This window comes from Amblyomma mixtum, chromosome 3 (genome assembly GCF_055824585.1).
Source record: "Amblyomma mixtum isolate Tamu chromosome 3, ASM5582458v1, whole genome shotgun sequence".
Taxonomy (NCBI): Eukaryota; Metazoa; Arthropoda; class Arachnida; order Ixodida; family Ixodidae; genus Amblyomma; species Amblyomma mixtum.
Window position 1 is genome coordinate 374,769,434 of NC_143014.1, and position 21,975 is coordinate 374,791,408.

Sequence of the window (21,975 nt, forward strand, 5' to 3'; positions counted from 1 at the left end):
CTTTCACCGCCGTCGAAATCCTCTTGTTTTCAAATACACAGTCTGCAATTCCCCAGTTGACCTCATCCAGTCATATAAATACTTTGGAGTCACCATTTCTAATGATTTATCTTGGCGTTTGCACGTGACTAACCTGATACCATCTGCTAATAAAACACTAGGTTTCTTAAAACGTCACCTATGGGAAGCCCCACAACACGTAAGACTACACGCGTACATCTCATTCATTACAACTAAACTTGAATACGCATCACCCATCTGGAGCCCTTATCAAGAATATTTAACACACGCTATCGAATCTTTTCAAAACAGGGCTATCAGATTCATGCACTCCTTATACTAGTATGACGTCAGCATATCATCCCTCAAATCGTAGTCGGGTCTAGGTAATCTTTCTAGTCGCCGTCGCATAGCCAGTCTTGTCCTGTTTCACAAGTTCTTTTATTCACCACTAAAACAAGAACCATACATTTGCGCAGTTCCACAACGTAGGTCCCACCGCATCGGTGGATCATTCTCTTCCAAGTTTTGCGTCCGCGTGGCCGTACCACTGTTTTTGCCAACTCATTTTTTTCTCGTGCAGCAGCCGACTGGAACGGCCTTCCCCATAATATTGCTGCCATAACATGTTCATCATCATTTTCAAGCACTGTTGATTCCTGCATTTTGTAAACCCCACCCCTTATGTAACACCATGGAAAAGGGTCTTTAAGGAAAATAAAGTGATGTGATGTGATCTACAAACATGATTTATTACACACACTAGGCCACAACAACAAAGCAGAGGGAGTAATAAATGTTGGACAGGAATGTGCATTATTCTTTACACTTAAAAGCAGCAAACATTTTAAACACATGAAAAAACAAGGACGACAAAGCATCATACTATCAGGCTGCAAGGCCAGGTATATCCTTATGTCTAGAGACCAGATTTTAGGCAAATGCCTATTTTTTTCAAGGCATCATAGGCGCACCATTTTTACATATGAGCATGAATTAGGCGTTCACGACATGTTTAATACACATTTGATGGTGCCTATAAATGCCTATTTTGGGCGTCAGCGCCTATAAATGCCGATTTCCAACGTTGGTGCCTAAAATGCCCTATTTTGAAGAAAATGGCCCTGATATACGTTGTGGTTTTGTTTTCAGATTCTCTTTCTTTTCGAATCCATTTCGGTTTCGAGTTGAACCCACACATGGCAACATTAAATGACTTCGTCACTTGGGTGTGGTGAACACTACTGCAACGCCGACTGTGTAGACAATGTCAACCACATCAGCCAAAAATATCGAAATAACCTTTTTCCTGTTTCTGCCGTTTTGTAGTTACAGCTTGTAAACTCTGGCCGTTAAAATGGTAGTTGACCAGATGGTGCTACATTTTGGAAAGTACATGAAGTACGTAAGTTTCGTCCACATAATTCCCAGTGGGTTCGAGTTGACTGCAAATTGTTCCATAAGCTGGCTGGATAAAGTTTAACTGGATAAAATTTGCCATATTGGTAATCTGCCTTATGATCATTCCTTGTGCCTCATCTGCATGTCATCCTAATCAAATAGCCTTTGGCGGCAGTTTTCTTGGAGCAGGCCGCACTGGACAGCTGAGAGCCGTGTCAGTCGTGCGTGCATACGGAACACATTCATGCACTCAAACAATGTTTGATGCTTGTATGAATATCACTCTTTTGGCGTCACTCCTATGTCATATTATCTCAACCCTTCAATCGAAATGGTTTCCTACAAGCCCACTCCTGTAACATCTGTTGGTGTGGAGCGTTCCTTTTCAGCTTACAAGCTTGTTCTCAGTGAGAAGAGGCACAATTTTGAGCCCACCAACATGGAGACGTTGCTTGTGTGCTACTGCTTTCATGACTTTAGTAGTGATTACTATATGAACGGTGTTTATTTATTATGAATCCCCAGTGGCTGTACGTAGGCCCGTGCTGAACTATATAATTATTTTCGGCATATAAAGCATCACCAGCACTAAGCGGCTACATTTTTAGCATTTCGTACTTATGGTTTCCAGACCCTTTTAATAGCAAGCACCATTTTAAGTCCGCGTGACTTCCGACACTTGGAGCCACTAACTATAAAACGCAGTTTACACAAATGGCGACACATTTATTAATGTTAAAGCACCGTGCATGCCTGCAATAGATAACCCACGAAACACAAAAAGCGCTAATAGACGTCTAAAAAAAGTATCGGAAAAAAAAGCTTGACATCTAGAAGAAGTTTCATCTAAGCAGTGTTTTAGACTTAGACGTTTACTAGCCCTCTATTAGCTCTGCTAACGCTACGCTTGTATACGGCTAGAAAACTTCTGAGGTAGAACTTTTCTAGAATTTTTTTAGACGTTCTTCTTTTTTCCGAAATGGGTGCCTGTAATATCTTACGCATTTCAAGACTGATTTTTAGTGCTGCCTTTAAACCCTCTAAATCTTTAAAAATGTTACAGTTCATTTTTCTGGTATACACTCAAAAATGAACTCAAAGCTGATTTGCAATGACCCAAACAATAAGCCCACATTACAAGGGATGTATGGCTGTAGTAATGAGCCATAAATGCATGTGCTAGCACACTTTTCAGTCACTGCGTTACTCTTTATTGAATCCAGTGCATACAACCACACAATAAAAGAAAGGGGCCAGGAAATTAATGTTAGAAGCCATGGAGGAGGTAGCTTCACTGGTTTGGCTGACATTACAATGGTGAGCACTTGGATGGCGGGAAAGTGCCGAGCAGCAACCAATTGTTAAATCAAAAATTCATTTGGCCCCAGGCCTTGTTCACAACGGATGCGCTGATGATCAAGTTGCTGTGATGTGGATGGCAATGAAGAGCTCGCTAGGTGTTCCAAACATCGCTTTTCTTGCAAGGAGGATGCCAACTAGACGGTAACAAGGGGAAGTCAAATCCAGCTCTGTTCAGCAGCCTGCAGAAGTGAAAAATATTAGAGTAACCAAAAGCACAGTCAGTCAGGTGCATGTAGAATGGCCAATGAGGAGTCGGAAGCAAATAAGACCAGAAAATGGCAAGGAGTGACAGCACAGGCAATAAAATAAGCTAACCAAAAACATATATGCATATGATGTCATTGCAAGCGGCATTTCAGCAGAGTGCTACGGCTCACCATAAACTCAAGAATTCAATCACTGTGGAGGCCTTTAACAGAAGCAAAATTCAAACAGCGTGCATGGACACTGAAAGCCAAGCAGTCAATAGCAAGTGCACTGCCTTACTGTGATGCACACTGTACTCATAGAACCTCCTAAGCTGCATCTTGCAAACAGGCTTTCTCTTACCTGCAAGATGTGGCTGAATCAAAAATGGTTGATGTTTGACATCTTGCACCCGTCGCATGAAAACATAGCAGAGATGCTGCTGTCGTGGTAATGCCTGCATCACTTCAGTACACACCAGAGATGTGTTAAATCTTGGACGTTAACTTGACAGCCACACAGGGCACATCTGAAAGATAAGACAAATAAAAGTGCATCTGTATAAGGTTCCTAACACTGCATTGCCAAAGAAGCCCTTTCTAATCTGTACGATGAAGCTCAAACAGTGGGCAAGAGATTACTTACACCACTGCACAAGCATTGGTCCAGGTTCCCACCTCAGAACTGAAACAATCTCCAGGCAAAGTCGTCTGAACAACCAAGTACAAGATGCTGCTATTAATTTGCGTGAAACTAGACCAGGTCCTTGCTCCTCCGGCCAACAGTTGGAGTTCTAAAGGACAAACAAATAATGGGGCTTGTGGAATGAACATTAGCAAAGAGCCTAGACCTATACAAGAAATCATGAAGTGAAAGAAAAGGTGTCAGCTGCAAAGTGTGCTTACCAAAACTTGAGAAGTTGAGCAGGCAAGGAGGTCTTCTGAAAACCACTGTTGAACAGCCTGTACCCAGAACGAAATGTACACAGTGAAGTAGGGACAACGCCAGCTGTGCACGGTGCAATGGTTTTCCAAAAAATAAAAGCTGCCATGCCTGCAAAGAGCCGTAGTACTTCACTGCACTGTCAAACAGCCTGCACACATACGGAGCAGCACCACTGAGTAAACTACCTTTGTGCCGGGGCTCTCAATAGCAATGAAATAAAAGCTTGACGCAGTTAAGATAACCAACGCCTTTTTAACGCGAGTTTCACTGACGGCAATCACAGCAAGGAGAATTGGAGCACACAGGTGGCCAGATGAGAGTCCTTGGAAAGAATAAAACCGTGTAGGAAAAAATTCGCGCCTTATCAACGTACGCTTAAACAAAGCTGGTTGGTTTGAAGCTTTGTTCACCTTGTCATCGCCTTGGTAAAGAAAGCAACTCGCATGCGAGAGCAGCCTAGCTGTATCCACTTAACAAACGCTCAAATACATGCAAATGCTCTGTTTTAATAAATTCAACGCTGCACTTTGGTATGTAAAACACTGGCTGATACTGTTTTGTGCTTTGTAAACCAAAGGTTAAATCAGGCGCGTTAGTGGCTTAGCCGGCAAAGCCGACGCTTTCACCACAAGAGAAATGGAAGGTTACTTACTTTTGCGGAAAACCAGGCTCACATCTCAGTGCAACACTGGTAGTAAACGATACCGCAGAAAAAGAGGAAACTGCGAACTGCAGCGGCGTGCCAACCAGCGCGGAAAAAAGTGCGCAGCGAAACGTACTACAACCATAGAGAAAGATATTGGTAAAGAGCGGACACTCCCATAGGGCCCAGCGGCCCATTTGACTGCAGCGCACCAAGCGGGCGGAGTCTCATAACATCCGGTTTCGGTTTCAACGCGCGCAGTTTGAATGGCTGCATGCGCTGCGCCTCGCTGCCTGGGACGACTTCCGGTTCCGGTTTCAGGGGCGCGCGGTTTGAATGTTAGCATACGCCGCGCCCCGCTGCGCCGTTGGCAGCGTATAATTAAATAGATTTCGAGTGCTTTTGACCAGCCATGAACGCAGCTGCATCACAGCCTTTGCCAAATATTAGCACTCCACAAAAGACACCAGGTTTTGAGTGAAATGAGAACATTTATTTTGTGCAACATAAACAAAGCCGTGGGATGCGCAAGATGGTTCCTGGCCTCCTGCTCAAGTTGATCCTGTTGCGGCACCACGGCACACAGCAGGTGTTGCCGACGGGTGGCATCACCTGAAAAATTCGCAAGTATGGTCATTCTCAGTCACCTTATATTGTAACTCTGTAAACAGTGAAAAGGTGCGAAAGCGGCGAGGGAACGAAATTACGAGCGGAGTAAACATGTTTTTGCGAAACTCGCGTGCTGAACGTCGTTGCGCAAAGTACAATACACATACCGTACTACACGGCAGATACCAATCAGCTTTTTGCAAGCATTTCTACATTCCCCGACGTTATTGTCTACCTTCTAAAACCTAGGTGGACAGCAGAGTACGCGGTTCGAGAATATTTCGTACAAAGACGGCCACAACACGGACTACGAACCAGAAGTACACAATGTGTTAGGAGCACTGAGAAATACACGGGTGCAACGTATGTTTTAAGAAGCATAGAAAATTAAACTATCGGCGCAACAGTTCTTGGTTTTCAAGCTCTTTAGAGTTTAGAAAGCCCGACGCGTTGCCTTTTTTTGCCGGTTTTCAAAAGCGCATTCCTGTGTTGTCAATGCACGGGTGAAATGTGCGTTTCCACGAGCGCAGATAACGGACTCTTTCACACGTACTACATACATACATACATACGTACTACAAGAGTAAGGTTTTTGAGCTTTTCGTGCGTCATCTTTTTTTCCACCAGTCTTGAAAACTACGGTCCCGTACTTGCTGCGCGGGAACGGTCGTCTTCGCCGTTCGCCCACTTTCAAAAAAGTACATTTTAACCTTACACCGACAAATGTCACCCATAAGAAGTTACATATTGTCGGGGGCCATACAAAAACGTGACGTCCCGAGAAAGCGCGAAACCAAGCAAAACTAACCGCTAGGCACAGCGCGTCGGGCCACAGGCCGTGGGCAGGTTTTTTTTTTTGTTTCTACGCGCCGACCGGCGAGGCTGCATCATGCAGCATCATTCCTCCCGCCGCTCCCGCCACGGCGTAGCATGACACAGCGTGCGCGCGCCCTTCACAACTGCGCCGGCGTACTAAGCTAGAGTGCTCGAAATGCAGCGTAATTTTGCATAAAGTGCTTGAAATGTAGCGTACTTTTGCAAAAACAAAACATTCCTTCCTTGACGTTGTCACAAACTGCAAGAATGCCGTGAACAACAGCCGGCTGGCCACAGAGCGAGCGCGCCGCTTCACGAACTGCAGACAGGCAACGGCGGCCGGCGCGGCCGCCTAAATTGCATGCAATACAGCGTACTTCCACAAATAAACATTTCTCACCTTGCCGCCGTCATAAACAGGAGGAGTTCTGCGTCGAAGGGCAAGAGAGACGAAAAAAATTGCGGTCTGCACGCACGAACAAATACGCCGCACGCTTTCACGCGCACGAAACAGCCCCCACGATGCTCCGTTGTCTGCCACTTGGATGGGTCTGAGCCGCCGCGCCGGCTACCCGCCCGCGCGCGCGCGCGCGTTTAGAGACTGGTGGCGCCATCCTGGAGTTGGAAGATTATCTAGTGGAGGAGGAGGATTGCGCGTCATTTCCTGGGGCCAGATTTCGCCGACTGTCCGCTCTTTACCAATATCTTTCTCTATGCTACAACGTGCGCAGCATCAGCTTCGCGCGCGTAGCTATCGCTAGCCTCTGCAACGCCAAATGACCAAATGAAGTACTAAATTTCTAAACGTAAAAATAAACAAATCATCAAAGAACCAAAAAACAAATTGAATATAATACTTTCATGTAAAACTAAGAACTTGCAGCTTCCACTAAGATTCTTTCTCCTTTAAACGATTAAAACCACTTTGGCAAACTATCCTGCATCGCCACCGTGCGGAGCGACACCAAACAGCCAGCTGCGGCGTGACAGCGTGACTCAAGAAAGATTGCCACCAAGATACGCCGCCACGAAAAGATAGCGCGCGGGTGATCTGCGCGATAAACCGCGCGAGCGAGCTCGGCGAAGGCGGCGAAGGCAGCGTGCGCTGCGCCTGTCAATCCGCATGCTGCCGCCAGCTAGCCGAGGCGTAACAGAGGCGTTCGCAACATGAAGCAAATTTTTTCACTCGCGTAACTACCGTCGGCTTTCAGGGCCATTATATGTTACCTAAATCCAGCCTTACGAGTGGCGGGTTAGCTGCACTCGATGTGGAACGTGATTCGGGCTCCGTAGGAGAAAACGCGCTTTCTGTGTTCGCATACAAAGAGCGGTCTTTGCACCGGCGCGCCTGCTCATCGAAACGTCAAGCAGGAGAGCCATCTAATTTGTGTGCCGTGATTTACAGCATGTTTAATCCACGGTGGCAACTCTCTGCTGATTGCTGGCGCATCTCCTTAACGTGGTCTCAAGTTCCACGTGTTAGAATCAAGTCTAGAAAACATCTGTACAGATGTTTCACAGAAGTTTCACAGCAAACGTCTGACTGCAGATGTTTAAGAGACGTCGCAGAGGAAACTTCTTCTAGTCGACATCTATGAGACGTTTGAACACAGCGCAAGACGTTTGTAGTCATTTGAAGCTGTTCCGAGACGTTCGTAAGACGTTTTGTGTTTCGTGGGAAGTTTAATTCCTATGAGGATGACTCTGAACACATGTCGGATGCTTTAAAGTCACATTTGCGTCAATTGCTAAATGCATGGCCTCTTGTTTTACTATTGTGCACGACAAGCAAATTGTTTGTTTCCAGGTATGCCAACGCATTTTAAAAGGCTTTGTAACCATCTCTTTTGCTCTGCTGAAGCATGCGTGTTGTACGAAAAGCTTCACAACAGCTTTAAAAAGAGTGCTTCTAAGGTTCGCACACAATGGTTAAGATCTTAAATCATTCCGGCTGTTTTTACTTTATAGCAGATATTGCGTGCTGATGTTCGGATCTGATAAGTGCAATTTTGATGCAGTTTATAGTGCCTATTTTTCTTTTTAGGTGCCTAAAATCAAATCTTAACCACCTATTTTTGGCGCCTAAAACATGCCTTCTTGGTGCCTAAAAATCCGGCCTCTACTTATGTCTTATAAATCCCATCAACAGACTTTGTCAGCATACATTGCAATGTGTTCTCTCTTGCATTATTTGCACTAAATACTTTGAAGCATAAATGTTTCAAGAATAAAAGAAACTTTGAGATTAGTGTAATATTGTCACGTAGTTGTGATGGCTGCAGTTTGGCAGTCAGGTAGACAGCAAAACGGCTTCCAAAGAAACACTGTTGGGCTCTTTCACACCCACAAAGAACTGAACGACTTGGCAGCGGTGTGGCAACAAGCGTGCTTGGCGGTCGTCGAAGACAATGCCTGCCGCTTGTGGCCGTGCTGAATTTATAACTGACGACGAACTTTTGACAATGTGACAATATGGAGCAACCTCCCGTCACAATCTGAAGATTGGTGTAATTGCTGCTAGCTTCAATGTATTTCATGGCCACAAGTTTGAAAAAAGTTAAACACACTGAAGAGCTACCTTAAAGGAATACAAAAACAAAAATACACTGAAACTACCTTCATTAACTGTACATCATACGTCACTGCCAGATCAATCTCTTTCCTTCTGGTTGGGCACTTCACACAAGTATGAAACATTATTAATACTAAAGAAAACACATTGCAGAGACATATCATCAAGGGAGTGCAAAATATTCTGATCAGCCGGTGCATGGGTGCTCACACTGCATGATATGTAGGACATCAAATACAAGTGGTGAAACAAGAAGCTTTTGGGAGTGAAAATATATACAGCCTGCAATCTCATAAATTCCAAGTACATAACAATATGAGCCGTCTACCATTTTAACATAACAAGAGCAGGTCTTTTTTGGAGTCGAATAATCCGAACTGTGTATAATAATGCTGCCAATTTGTGCTCGAAAGGACCTACACATCTGAGGAATGCAGCCAAAGTGTGAATTGAAATCATTTTTAGCTGCTCGGGAAATGAAGGAACAGGGTGTGGCCCACCTAGAGCACATGTCTGGTAGCTGTCGCTGTTTGTGTGCTGAGCGCCAATATTTTTCTTGGCAAAAGCCAAATGAGCTGGGAGCTCCAAATTTCTTTCCGAGCTTCGATAGCACTGCTGCATTATGCACCGTTCAGCGACCTGCATAGGCACCAGCTTGGCTGCTGACACAAGCCGCAGTGCACGGCCAATCCCATCTTCAAAAGGAAACGTGGACACACCCCATAATGGGCCAAACATGCGCGTAGCCTTAGAAAGGTGCAGCAGCTGGTGAACATTATATGTCATAGCTGCCTCACCATAGAGCCTCGCTGCTTCCCTAGTAGCACAGTATGTTACTGCAACGTTGCCACAACATTGCCAATGTTGTACTATGTTGCGCTAACATTCTTCAACATTAGATAATGTTGCTGCAATGTTGCCAAGCAACTTGCTGATAACGTTGCTCTTAGGTGGTCTTTTCACATTGCAGCAATATTGTCAAATGATGAATAAATGTTGAACCACATACGATGGAATTGCTATAACATTCATGCTATAGGTTAATTGTCTGCCCTCTCTGGCTATTTCTGAAGCCCAAATAGAAAAGTCGGTACCAGATCACTTCCCCTCACCGTGAGAGTATTAATTTGTTTATTAATTTTTACTTCGATTGCAAGTTTGCATGTGGTGTGTATGCAAATGGTGACACTAAGGTAGAAAGATATATTTCTATCTGAAATATTTTTAAACAGCTGGAATTACTTTGTTTTTAATTAAACAGGCAGACAAAATTAAAACTGCCGAAGAAATTAAGTTCTGGTTTCACTGACGCCCCGCAGTCTAATATTCATAGAGATCACTATCAGAAATCCAAATCCAAACCGCGGCTACTCGCGGCCGCGCCGAGAGCCAATCCTGCGGCGCACGCTGGTCCGAGAACCCGCGTGTCAGCGGCAGTCATGGCAAGATTTTCGCGTTTTTTGTTCTTCCAGTACAGTTTTTTGGCGGTCGTCCTGCCCGCGCTGCTGTGTTTCGTTGTGGTTTCACTGGAATTCAGCTGAAACAACAAAGGCTTGCCCAGAGGATGACCTCAATGGTGAGTGATTTCTAGACTTGCATTGTTGTGCTGTGACCTGTGTTGGTTGGCACAAAGCCAGTAGTGTATATATGTTACCCATGCCCTTCGTGATAGTTTGATAAAGTGCTACATTCGTTGTATCATGAAGTGAATGAAGTGTTCGCTAATCGAGGTGTCCTTTCGGCAACGACGCCGAAGAACAGCAGAGGCTGTTCACGACGAACTAGAAAACTGTTTTTGTCAAGGGTACCCACGATGGAGAGAGCCGGCTTTTGCGGGTACGCATCACGAAATGCTACCCTGTTTGCCAGTTGTCAGTCTTGATAATGGTCATGGCAGCAGATTGTGCGCAACAGGAGCAGAACAGTTTCAAGATGCCTTTTCATCGCATAATGTTAGTTTATCCTCTTTATCAGCGCCGGTCGAGGACGCAGTTGAAAGCCGCAGTTCTCACTTGTCAGATTTTAGCACCGCTAGCAGCATCCCTGACATAGAAAGTGCAACGTAAGAGTTGTCGCGGATTTCTGACCTTGAGGAGTTGGTGGTTTATGAAGATAGGATGACACCTGAGTCTGGTTCCGCTACTCAATGTCTAGAGCACGACTTGCGCGTGTGGGCAATTAATAGCCAATTGCCTGCTTCTCACCTGCATTCCCTGCTTAAAGTGCTGAAGCCATACCATCCATAGTTACCCACGGATTCTAGAAAATTACTAAAGACGCAGAGGCATAGTGATCCAGCAGTGATGAGCGATGGTCATTACCACTACTTTGGAATTTTTCGTTCTCTGGAAGAACAAGTTGTGCATGTTCCTTAACGTCTGCACTTTGTGCGAGGGCATTACACCAGTTCTCATGCATTCTACTGGAAGATAGCATAGATCCAGCGACATTGTAAGCAAGGAACCAGAATTTATTCTTTCACTTAACACTGACGCTGCTGCATCATGCCAGTAGTGTAGTCTTTGCCCTCTCATTCTTAATCAGATGTATACTCTTATAACCAACATTTATGGGACTGTGCAGCGATTTGCACCAAGGGTAAGAAAAGTGAAATATTCATTGGTATTCAATCATCCTTCATCATCATCAGCCGGACTATACTCGCAGCAGGGCGACAGCCTCTCCCATATTCCCCAAATTAGCCCTTTCCTGCGCTAGCTGCATCTACTTGACCCCTGCACCCATCATCAGTTTGTGATCTAGCTTATGTAGCCCAGGAAGAATCGGCCGTTAGCAACTATGCCTTTCAAATTGTGCACAGCAGTGAGGCTAAAAAGACTATAGGCTGGGCCTGCCCTCTCCGCTCGGTTTACTTTGTCGGCCAACCGCCATGGCACAATTGAGGGAGGACAAAGGGAGTAATGTGCAACCACCTCCAGCAGGCTACGCCTTCATCTACAAACGCCCTTGTGGGTTTAGCAATTTGAATGGCCGTCCCCATGGCTGACTCCAGTAGGTCCGCTTGTAAGGCAGGATTCAAGCGAGACAGCAGCACTGGCCATTGCTGTGAGGTGCGGGAATGAGAATTTTTGTTTGTACATTATTTGCTTGCTTTTGAGGAATTTTAGGTGGCATGAATAGTCGATGTCCTTTATGTAATGAATGCATTTTTTAGCCACTTTCAGAACAATTTGTTGCTCAGGCTGTTAAAATATGCTCGCGCTGCCAGGGAAGGGCGGATTTTTTTCTCACTATTTTGGTTTGAGCCAAATGACTGGACATAAGTTCTTTGTACAGAGCTGTCCAATGTCTGTGTTCATTGAGGATTGTAAAAGATTTGTTATTAGACGTGTGCCCACCAAGATGCTTATACTAGGAAATTTTTGGTTCTTTCTTTTTTTTGCAGGGATGCAGCTTTGCTTGTCACATCATGAATTAGAAGAGACCATCATCGTGAGCAGCTGGAGGCTACCAGAAGATAAGCATATTTTAGACGTGCTAAATTGTTCAGGCAAATGTTGACAGTACTTTAAATTTGTAGTTTTCCAGTGCAACGGTGCATGACCAAAGCAGGGAAGAAGGATACTTGAAGAAAACAGCGCAGCAACAGGGACAAGAGAGAAGATGAGACAGGTGCTGACTAGCAACTGAAGGTTTATTGAAAAGGAACGCATAAAATATACTCTCTTCACAACCAACAGAGTGCATGAGCTGCGCAAACAACACTCATAACCTGTCAACTTCAGTCATGGTGGTCAGGATACAATAGTTCACAATCATTAACAAGGACGGATGGCCGTTCATGGCTGTGAACTGTTGAATCTTGACCACCATGACTGAAGTTGATAGCTTATCAGTGTTGTTCGCGCAGCTCATGCACGCTCTTGGTTGTGAAGAGAGTATGTTTTATGTGTTCCTTTTCAATAAACCTTCAGTTGCTAGTCAGCACCTGTGTTTTCTTCAAGTATGTAACTTGCCGTTTTACTGAAGTTGGGAAGAAGGATAAAACACAGCACTCACTGACAACTGGTTATTTAACGGCGCAGACACTGCTTAAATGCCTTCAGACCAGCGGAGCAGGAAAAAAACAAACTTATCACACCTTTATCATAAAAACTATGAAAGAAACATCATTTCTGTGTTATATGATACAACTGAAGTATTGCTCGCACATTGTGAACCAGCTTTTTTAATATGATGCGTCTCTGTCCCTTCACAAGTGGCTTGCTTCTGCTAAGAATCTTCACACTTGAAAATCTCTGTACAATTACTGCAGTGCTTGACAAGTTTGGAACCTGGTTTGGTTTGGTTTATTGGGGTTTAACGTCCCAAAGCGACTGAGGCTATGAGAGACGCCGGAGTGAAGGGCTCCGGAAATTTCGACCACCTGGGGTTCTTTAACGTGCACTGACATCGCACAGCACACGGGCCTCTAGAATTTGGCCTTCAAGAAATTCAGCCGCCGCGGCCGGGATCGAACCCGCGTCTTTCGGGCCAGCAGCCGAGCACCGTAACCACTCAGCCACCGCGGCGGGGTGTTTGGAACCTGTCCTCATTCTTTAGATCTCTTGCATGCAGTTTGCATTTACGGGCCTCTAGCATTTTGCCTCCTTCGAAATGCAACCACCGCGGCCAAGATAGAACCCGTGTCTTAACAGGCCAGCAGCCGAGCACCATAACCACTGAACTGCCGTGGCAGCTCATGTATGTGTGTGTGTTCCGTAGGGCTGGAAAACTATGAACTTAAATCAGTGATGCTAACCAGCCCAACAACTAACTCTGCTGTTCATAATACCTCTGCTCCTTGTTTCTAAATGGCCAATTGGGTGGCACTGCTACTTTGTTTTTTTGTTGCAATTTTGTGCACAAAATGAATGTCTTATATTTGGGAAACACAAAGTCCAGGTGGTGTATGTTTTCAAGGTGTGCTATTGTTTTGTAGATAGTTTACTGAAGTGTTTTGTATTTATAACATGCCAGTTGAGAGGTGTGTGCGCATTTTCATGCTATGGTAATGTGCCTAGTAACTGTTTAATACATTAGCTCTGGTTCTTGTTCCTGAGTAGCTCACATGTGTGCTGCTCATCCCTTTTTTCTTAGCTAAGCTACTTCATCAAATTGCATGTTGTAGGTGTCACCATGCATGTATATCTTAGAGCTTAAAGTAAGTGCTCTTGGAAGTCATCTTAAGGTGAATTCACACGGTGGACTGAATTGCAAATCTTGAGGGTGAACTGTGCATTATGTGGCTTGACGTCACGAATTGACGCCAACCAATTGGTGTCTGCAGATGGAAAGAGGAGGGCGTTTTTTTCTATTAGGACAAGATCTGCTGTTTTCATCTCATGTGTGAATGCTTTCAGCATGCGGACACTACCTTTACTTGAGGTGATGCTATAGATCTTTTTGCGACCTCATCCGTTGTGTGAATATATACCTTTGATGTGCATTTTGGTGTAAGGACATGAACTCTAACTATACCTAATTCACAGAACTGGCCCCAGAAATGACATCCATCGATGGGGCGAGTGGCAGTGGGACAAACGAGTTTGGTGAGCGAACCTTCTTGTGATGCATGCCATTTTTTATTTTTCATAATCAAATCGACCTAAGAAAATGTTCACTGCAAACAAAGGATTTGTCCAATGAGCGCCTGTTAACCTTGTCCTGTGCCACTTGAGGGCGCCTTATCCCCTGAAACTTCTACTCTCATCTTTCCACCATCTCTGCTGTGCCCCTAACTTTGACTGTGTGTGTGCTACATTTACCTTTTCTTGAAATTGGTTACATACCCTTCCCAGGCCCCATTTCTTTCTGTACTTTTTATCTCTACTTTGTGTCGCTCTCCTACTCTACTGTGTGATTACATCTATACCTTTCGATAGCTTGCCGTCCTGCCTTCAGTTGCATTTCAAGCCTTTTCATTAAGCTTCATGTTTCTTTCCCATAGTTAGCTAATAATTAAAAGCTTTTTAAATGACTGACATCCCCTTTCTTGTGAATTAACAAAATATATTAGCATTATTCTGGTCGTCTGGTACATTCAAAGTTGTTAGGCGTTGTACCGTGTACAGGTTGAAAAGTTTTCTTGCACAGTGTTCCTGCTGTCCTTCAGCAGATGCACAGTTAATTGAACCTGACTTGTCTTTTTTTTCTTTTTGCATTGCCTATGAGGCTTGCTGTACAGCCCCTTTCATTTTTGGCAGGATATGCGATTTTTCTGAACTGCTCTCGCTCCGCAGTGTTCTGCTGTGTCTTTAAGGCTCGTTTTTGGGGGTTCAACGTCCCAAAGCGACTCGGGCAATGAGGGACGTGGTAGTGGAGGGCTCCGGAAATTTCGACCAGCTGAGGTTCTTTAACGTGCACTAACATCGCACAGCACACGGGCCTCTGGAACTTCGCCTCCATCGAAATTCCATTGCCACAGCTGGATCGAACTCGCGTCATTTGGGTCAGCAGCCAAGCGTCATAACCACTGAGCCACTGCGGCCACGGTTGTCACTTGTCACTTAGCCCTCATTATTTCACCAGTTATCTTTTTAGCCATCAGTGTTAGTGTAGCAGCCGATCAACTCTTCACTGAGATGTGTTTCTCATAGTATTAATGTTTCTACAAGTTTTAATACAGCATAACCCTGCTGATGTACTCCTCACGGGACTAAAAAAAAATGGCTCTGGCTTAGCTCAGCTATGCCAGACATACGTAGCGAGAGGTAATGGACCTTCAGAGGCTAGGCGAACTCGTCGAGCTGCATCTTCACGGCGTCGCTTATTCAGACGTTCTGCACGTTCTTCCTCGGTCTCGTCGCCTTCGCCTTGTTTCGTTCCAACAGCTAAGCCTGGTTTGTTTCAGCCTCTCCGACTCGCTCTCCATCTCTGGCCACAACAGCTTCAACGAACCGCCCTCTTATACAGGCTGCTACGTGTGCCTGCTGCTCATTCATTCGTAAATCTTTAATCACAAGGATGACTTGAGGCCTAAGGGGGAAGTGGGTTGGTTAGGTGAAGGTGAGGGTGTCGGTCTCTGACATGAAGTCTAGCAGGGCACTGAGCTTGCGCTTGGCGTCGGTACTGGGGGCCGTCCAGTCTTCGTATGTCTGGATGTGGTAAGCAGAGGTGTAGCAGGCGCAGAGGCTCGCAGTGCCAGGACAGGTCCAGATCAGGTGGTGCAAATCAACAGAGTCAGCAGGGCAATCGGGGCAGCCGATCTTGGTTCGGTGCCATCGACTCGGGATGTCCGGGGTGTACGCTGCACCGGCTCGCACCTTGTGAGCGAGAACTTGGGCCGGGCGAGAAAGTCCAGAAGGAATGGATGGAGTAATGTCTGGGACAAAGTCCCACGACAAACCCCTCTGCTCTTGTTAAAGGCGTGTGATGATAGAGTCAGGTATTATGAGCGGGATGGGAGAACAATAAGGGTGGTCCGAGTTGGTCGGCTCACGTTAAGGCAATGCCGACGGTCTTCCTCTAGCTGCGCGCCAGCAGCCTCGTGGGCAGTTCTGTTCCCGGTCCCTTGTGCGTGATGTCTGGGTGTCCAGTGAATGCGTACGTAGACTTGGGAGGTCTCTTGCTGTGCCTGCTGCTATCTCTGGCTCTCCTCCTCCTCTGACGTTGCACCAGATGGTGTGGCTCCATCTGGCAACGGTTGCTAGGCAACGGCGCAAGAATCGGTGTGACCACGGCGTGACCACCGCCGCAGTGAAAATGCTACTTTGCGACCAATAGCTCTTGCTACAAAAAAAAAATGCAAGAGCGAGGAAACATTAGAGGTAGGAAGTAGGACAAATTTAAAAATGACAGGAATGAGGAACTAAACACATTTATTGTAGTGCTGGCACTTGAAAAAATCATGCAGCATTGTCTGCTGCATTTTCTTACGTCCGGTGAGGACTACTCATTTCTCCAGAATTTACGGGGCTATGTGGCTGTTGCGATCGTTGCAAACATACTTTCTGAGAATGTCTAATGTCGCTACAGCCAACATAATGGTTGGTTCCAGCGGAGGCTAGCCCTCTTTCTCTTTGTTGCCACTGCTGTGTGCATCCAGAAGTCACAAAAAGATGTGATGAGGTGCGGAAGGACAAAATCAATCGCGCCAGCCACACTAACACTAGCAGCACAATTACAAAGAAACAAGGATAGGTGAAGAAAAAATTAGCTGTGGTTTAGCTCTGATTAAACATGGCGAGAAGCGGTAGCTTCATCTGGCTGCGCTTTGCAAAGCTTTGTTCGTTTCTAGTTTCTCGGCTTGTTTAAAGATTGTTGTTTCTTTGGACTTTGCCGCACGTAGCTACGTGAAACTACTGCTTCTCACCAGGTTTAACCGAAGCTAAACCACAGCTGATTTTTTCCTATACCCGTGGTGTTAGATTTTCTGCGTGTGGAGCGCTAATCTTCCTCTTTGTATTCTTCGTCTTCCTCTTGTTATTCCTCTTCAAACTCCTCTCGAAATCGCCTGTCACTGATCAATCATGAATCGCTCGAATCACAAATTACCATGATATTGCATGAGCGGCTGTGTAACCTAGCAGTTAGTATACAAGAAGCACATATACAGGGTGTCCCAGCTAAAAGTAACGAAGCTTGTAAAAAACAGGATGATCCCTAGCCGAGTGAGACCAACTGAGGGTTGTTGCCAGTCGCGTGTCCTAGTGTGCAGTATTTTTTTTTTATTATGCAAACATGATTAATTAGCAGAGACTAATTAGCTAACTTTTTAATAATTGCCTACAGGAAGAGAGTGTCAATGCAGGAGTTGTAGATCCCTTAGAAAAATAACCGTTTGCCGTGTTTGCAGCCAAGTACCACTGATACAGCTTCTTTTATTTGACTTAATAGAAAGCCCGCGAAATACAAAAAGAGCCACGTGATAGGGAAGCAGTTTCAGCGCTTCCAGACGACCAGCCAAGCAAAGACATTCGCTTATCTTTGCAACGTTGTCCCGAACGGGGTTCGGCGTTTTGTGATGGTTGCGAGATATACGCAATTAACTCTCGCATCGGCGCTAGGGCGACCGTTTCTTCAGCGCGTGACGGTGCAAGTTAGCGGCACGGCCACATTCCTATCACTCGAGGCGAGGTTACGCGTGAAAAAGCGCTCCATGCGAGCCGCGCTTCACTTCCTTGCAAAGCAGCACCCGCTCACTTTCCATGACGCATAAGCAGTTCCTGGCGCATATCTCGCTACCTCCTCAAGACACCAAAAGCTGTTCGGGACAGCGTTGCAAACATGAGCGGATGTCGTTGCTTGATCGCTCGTTTGGGAGCGCTGTAACTGCTTCCCTATCACACGGTTCTTTTTGTATTTCGCGGGCTTTCTTTTAAGTCAGATAAAAGAAGTTGTATCAGTGGTACTTAGCTGCAAACAAGGCAAACGATTATTTTTCTATGGGATCTACAACTCCTGCATTGACAATTTCTTCCTGAAAGCAATAATTAAAAAGTTAGCTAATTAGTCTTTGCTAATTAATCACGTTTGCATAATAAAAAAATACTGCAGACTAGGACACGCGACTATCAACAACACTCAGTTGGTCTCACTCAGCTAGGGATCATCCTCTTTTTAACAAGCTTGGTTACTTTTAGCTGGGACACGCTGTATATCTCCTGTTTTATTGAATTGTCACACCGTGGGTCTGAAGCTTAGTGGTTAGCGCACCTGGCTATCGCCCAATAGACCTGAGTTTGAATCCCACTGATTTGAGGTTTATTTGTTTGTTTATTTTATTTGTGGCAGACTTGAAGGTCATGTTGCGTACATGGCGATCTCAGCCGTGCACCTGTAGCAGTGAAGCTACTGCTTCAAAAAAGTGCAACCACTGTTGATGATGATGACACAGCCTGTCTGAATGCCGTCTGCCTAACACAGTGGTGCTAGACATGCCAGGCCAAGTAAAGCCGCTTTAGAAGTAAACATATGACCGCCACCGTTTCTCATTTAGGCTGGCATGGGGTGTTATTTCACAAGTATTACTGTGTAGGAATGTGGCCGAAGTTACAATGCAACGAACAGCAGGGTTTATAATGCATGGAACCCTATTATCATCATGCCAGATCTAGACCACTACAATGTGTAGCAGCCAGGAAAATGCAGCACCCATCAACTCAGCAGCGAGGTTCTACTGTGCAAAGCTTTCACTGTTTCCTTGAGAGCAAAATACTTAATTTTTTTCATTTACTTGATAGCCCACAATATCAAACTGAACTCAGTTTGCTTTTTGCTTATATGTGCTGCTGAGGTGCATTGATATTTGTGTACTTCCTTTTCTTGTCAAAAAAGTATGCTCAGCCGAGGAGATGGAGAGCGCCGCGGACTGCCAGCTCCAACTGCCTGGTGGGCAGGACACTGTGATAGGTTCTGCTAGGGATGATGGAAAGGTGATTGTGCGTGTTCTTAAGTCATATAGTGTGTCAAATACCATAGTAGAGTGAGTGAATGATTCTTAATTAAATTGGGGCTGGTACATAGTGAAATGGGTACAGTTTAGAGGATGATGCTAGCTTACAGTAGAAACTTATACAAGTCCCAGTAAGTGTGCCGAAAAGGGTAGTGTGCAAAGCATAGATGTGTGGTTTCAGACAATATCATGTAAGGCACAGGTCAGCATTTCTAATTTGTCATTTTTGTACTTCATTACCTGACGATGCCATAATGGGTCTGCAGTTATTCTTGTCCTGAGGAAATTCTTAGTACACAAATAATTTTTGATCATGAGGAGGCTGCCTTGTTCTGTCAGGTATGCCTAGTTGTTTGTATGTGAAATTTATTCTCATTTCTGAAGTTTGTTTGAATTAGGGCAGACAACATTATTTCAACTTTTGGCGGTATTTGACTCGGAATGAAGAGAAGCTAGAACTGTCAGAAGATTGTGCTATATATTTCATGTTGCACGCAAGCAATTTCTTTTTTTTTCGAATTATAAGGCTATAAATAGAAAATCTACTGATTTTGGACACTGCTCGCTGTAAAAGAGTGCATTCATGCCTACATAATTTTTATGTTTTTCAGCTGTTTGTTTTAAGCTATGAAATACTTAAAATCCCTTGATTCATTGCTGTTAATGTGTACAAATGCGAAATTCTCCACGTTTGCTGCAGGTCTATGCAGGCAGTGGGCTCTGGATGGAGCCTGGTGCCTGGCAGATGCTCCTGAGAGCACCAACAGACTCAATGTTCTGCCGCGGTGCTACTCAGGTGTATTGGACACCTGATGAGCTGAAGAGCCGCAGCGTGACTGGCGTGCTTTCAAATAAGTGCCGGTCTCTTGGCAGAACAGAGGCGAAACCGGCACTTACACCGGAAAAAGTCTCTTCTCTGAAAGGTGCTAGTGCTTTTTTTTCTTTGCTTTGAGTAACACCTCGGCAATCAAACTTTGCTTCAGCCAAATACAGTCGCGCTCACTTACAGAAAGCGTGATAGTCATGGAGATCCTGTTCATTGTATCCGAGGTTTGTAACAACTGCAATGTCCTTATTGCATCCAAAACTGCAAAGTCGGGCAAAAGTGACGTTTAGTTTTTGCAAGGTGTGTTATGCCCATACGTTTCTTCATGCAGGCTCTATCACAGCACTTTCAGAGATCTCCACACTGTTTGTGTGGCTCTCGCTAAGATCCGTTCTGCCAGTAACCTGATTTATCTATTTGGTTGTGAAATTAGCGTTCTCAACGACTGGTGGCAAGTCATTGTGCACGTTCTCCGATCTTGCTGCGACAAAGATAGTGCAATTGACATATCTGCACAGAATGTATAAATAGCATTGCCCGTTGTTTCGAGTAATCTCTGTCTTTGGTTTTCATGCAAGCATCTCAATGCATCCAACAACACACAGCAGATGCGGAGTGGGTAGGCCCATGTGTCGTCAGCAATCAGAGGTTGCCAGACAAGCAGTCAGTTCGCAAAGGAAACGAAAATCGTTTTAAAGATATCTGCCGCACGGAATCAACTGAAAGTTTTGGGTATTGTAATTTAATGTGTTGTGAATTAAATGCTACAACAAGGGTATGCACGAAAGTAGGCTTCATGGCCCCTTTAATGGTGAACATTCGTTTTTGTGTTTTTACAATGAGAGTGGTAATTCTGAATCTCACTTTTGCATTTATCATGTATGTAGTTGTGTTCAAATGTGGCCTATTTTGTGTTCTATTGTGCAGCTCTGTTTCATATCTACATGGGAGATATACCAAAGGAGCATGCAGAGAAGAGACTGAAAGCCGTGCGCAAGCACCTCTCACAGAAGCTGGGGGACCTGCAACGAAAAATTGGAGGTCATGATGTATAAATTTATTTTGCCACTTACCTACGCCGAAGCCGTCAGGCGTCCCCGCCCAGAAACGTTCGTTTCGTACCAGCATCCACCGCAGTCGACACCATTTCGTCCTGCCTGGCCACCACCGCAACGTTTCCGTCCATGGCGGACACCGGACAACCTACCCATATGTTAGGTCGGCGGCATTCCTGGCCATGTGATGCATCCCTGCCGCCGCCAAGTGTTGTCCCCTGCTGCCAATACTGACCCTCGAGGTTACGCCTACGCCCCTCCCCAGCCTTTTCACCGCACTTCGCCTTCTGAGACCACTGCTTCCTCCGATCTCAGGCCGTCTATTCGCCGCCGTGCTCCATCTCCGCGTCGTCGCTCGGTTTCCCCGATGCGCCGTCGTCCCTTTTTCTCTTCGGAAAACTAGTGCCCGCAGTTCCGGAGGCAAGAACTGCTTGCTCGTCGCCAAGCTCAATACCTCGACTTTCTCCGACAAATTTGATCGCGGTTTCTGTGGAGGGCACCGATGCTTTCGCGCTTGTTGACACCGGTGCTGCTGTATCTGTACTAAGTGAGAAATTGTGCCGCCAGTTACGAAAAGTGATGACTCCGCTATATGGTTTTATGCTTCGCGCCGCTAATTCGCAACTTATTGCGCCTTTGGGGGCATGTACAGCCCGAGTTACTATTCCGGACGTTCTGTATATTGTTGAATTCATCGTCTTCCCATGGCCGTCTCACGACGTTATCTTAGGCTGGGACTTTCTCTCCCAACATGACGTTGTCATCGACTGCGCTCGTTCCGAAGTCGCCCTTCTTCCCTTCGGCGACGACTCTGTGAACGCTTCCACTAACTTGTGCTCCAAGCTGACTGTGGCTGATGACGTCATGATCCCGCCGTGCTCTGCTGTGCTCGCCTCTGTTCATTGCGACTCTGGATCCAACGGCCCTGTCATCTTCATCCCGTCCGACTCCTCTGCTTCTCGCAACTGTCTACCCCTGCCATTCGCCGTGCTTACCGTCTCATCCGGCTGCAGCGCCTTGCCCCTGACGAATCCATTCCTGTGCCCCTCCACTCTTCTTCGTGGTGAATGCTTGGGATGTGTCCAGCCTTTCGCTTCCGTCGTCGCCTGGGACCCTTCTGAGGACGACTCCTGCCGCCTGCTAGTGTCTTCACTTACTTCCTCC

General features: G+C 45.6%; 1 protein-coding gene and 2 long non-coding RNA genes across 4 annotated transcripts; 1 reads left to right on the forward strand and 2 right to left on the reverse strand.

Moving 5' to 3' along the window:
* Window positions 1–2,581: 2,581 nt before the first annotated feature.
* Window positions 2,582–4,677, reverse strand: LOC149356814 (uncharacterized). Of its 2 annotated transcripts, none has more exons than XR_016291695.1 (5): window positions 4,547–4,677; window positions 3,855–4,002; window positions 3,627–3,742; window positions 3,313–3,478; window positions 2,582–2,942 (listed from the first exon to the last, which is right to left on the reverse strand). It is a non-coding gene; the product is annotated as an uncharacterized LOC149356814 (long non-coding RNA). The 2 variants fall into 2 exon arrangements; XR_016291694.1 differs by having other exon boundaries at window positions 3,595–3,742.
* Window positions 4,678–5,008: 331 nt separating this feature from the next.
* On the reverse strand, window positions 5,009–6,622 carry LOC149356815 (uncharacterized). Its single transcript, XR_016291696.1, has 2 exons — window positions 6,363–6,622; window positions 5,009–5,149 (listed from the first exon to the last, which is right to left on the reverse strand). It is a non-coding gene; the product is annotated as an uncharacterized LOC149356815 (long non-coding RNA).
* Window positions 6,623–13,135: 6,513 nt separating this feature from the next.
* LOC149356816 (BEN domain-containing protein 5-like) lies at window positions 13,136–21,768 on the forward strand. The gene is made up of 4 exons (XM_089584336.1): window positions 13,136–14,086; window positions 18,813–18,910; window positions 19,631–19,853; window positions 20,684–21,768. Exons 1-4 carry the CDS (start codon window positions 14,041–14,043, stop codon window positions 20,809–20,811), a joined length of 495 nt encoding a protein of 164 aa, XP_089440462.1. The 5' UTR covers window positions 13,136–14,040; the 3' UTR covers window positions 20,812–21,768.
* The last annotated feature ends 207 nt before the right edge of the window (window positions 21,769–21,975 follow it).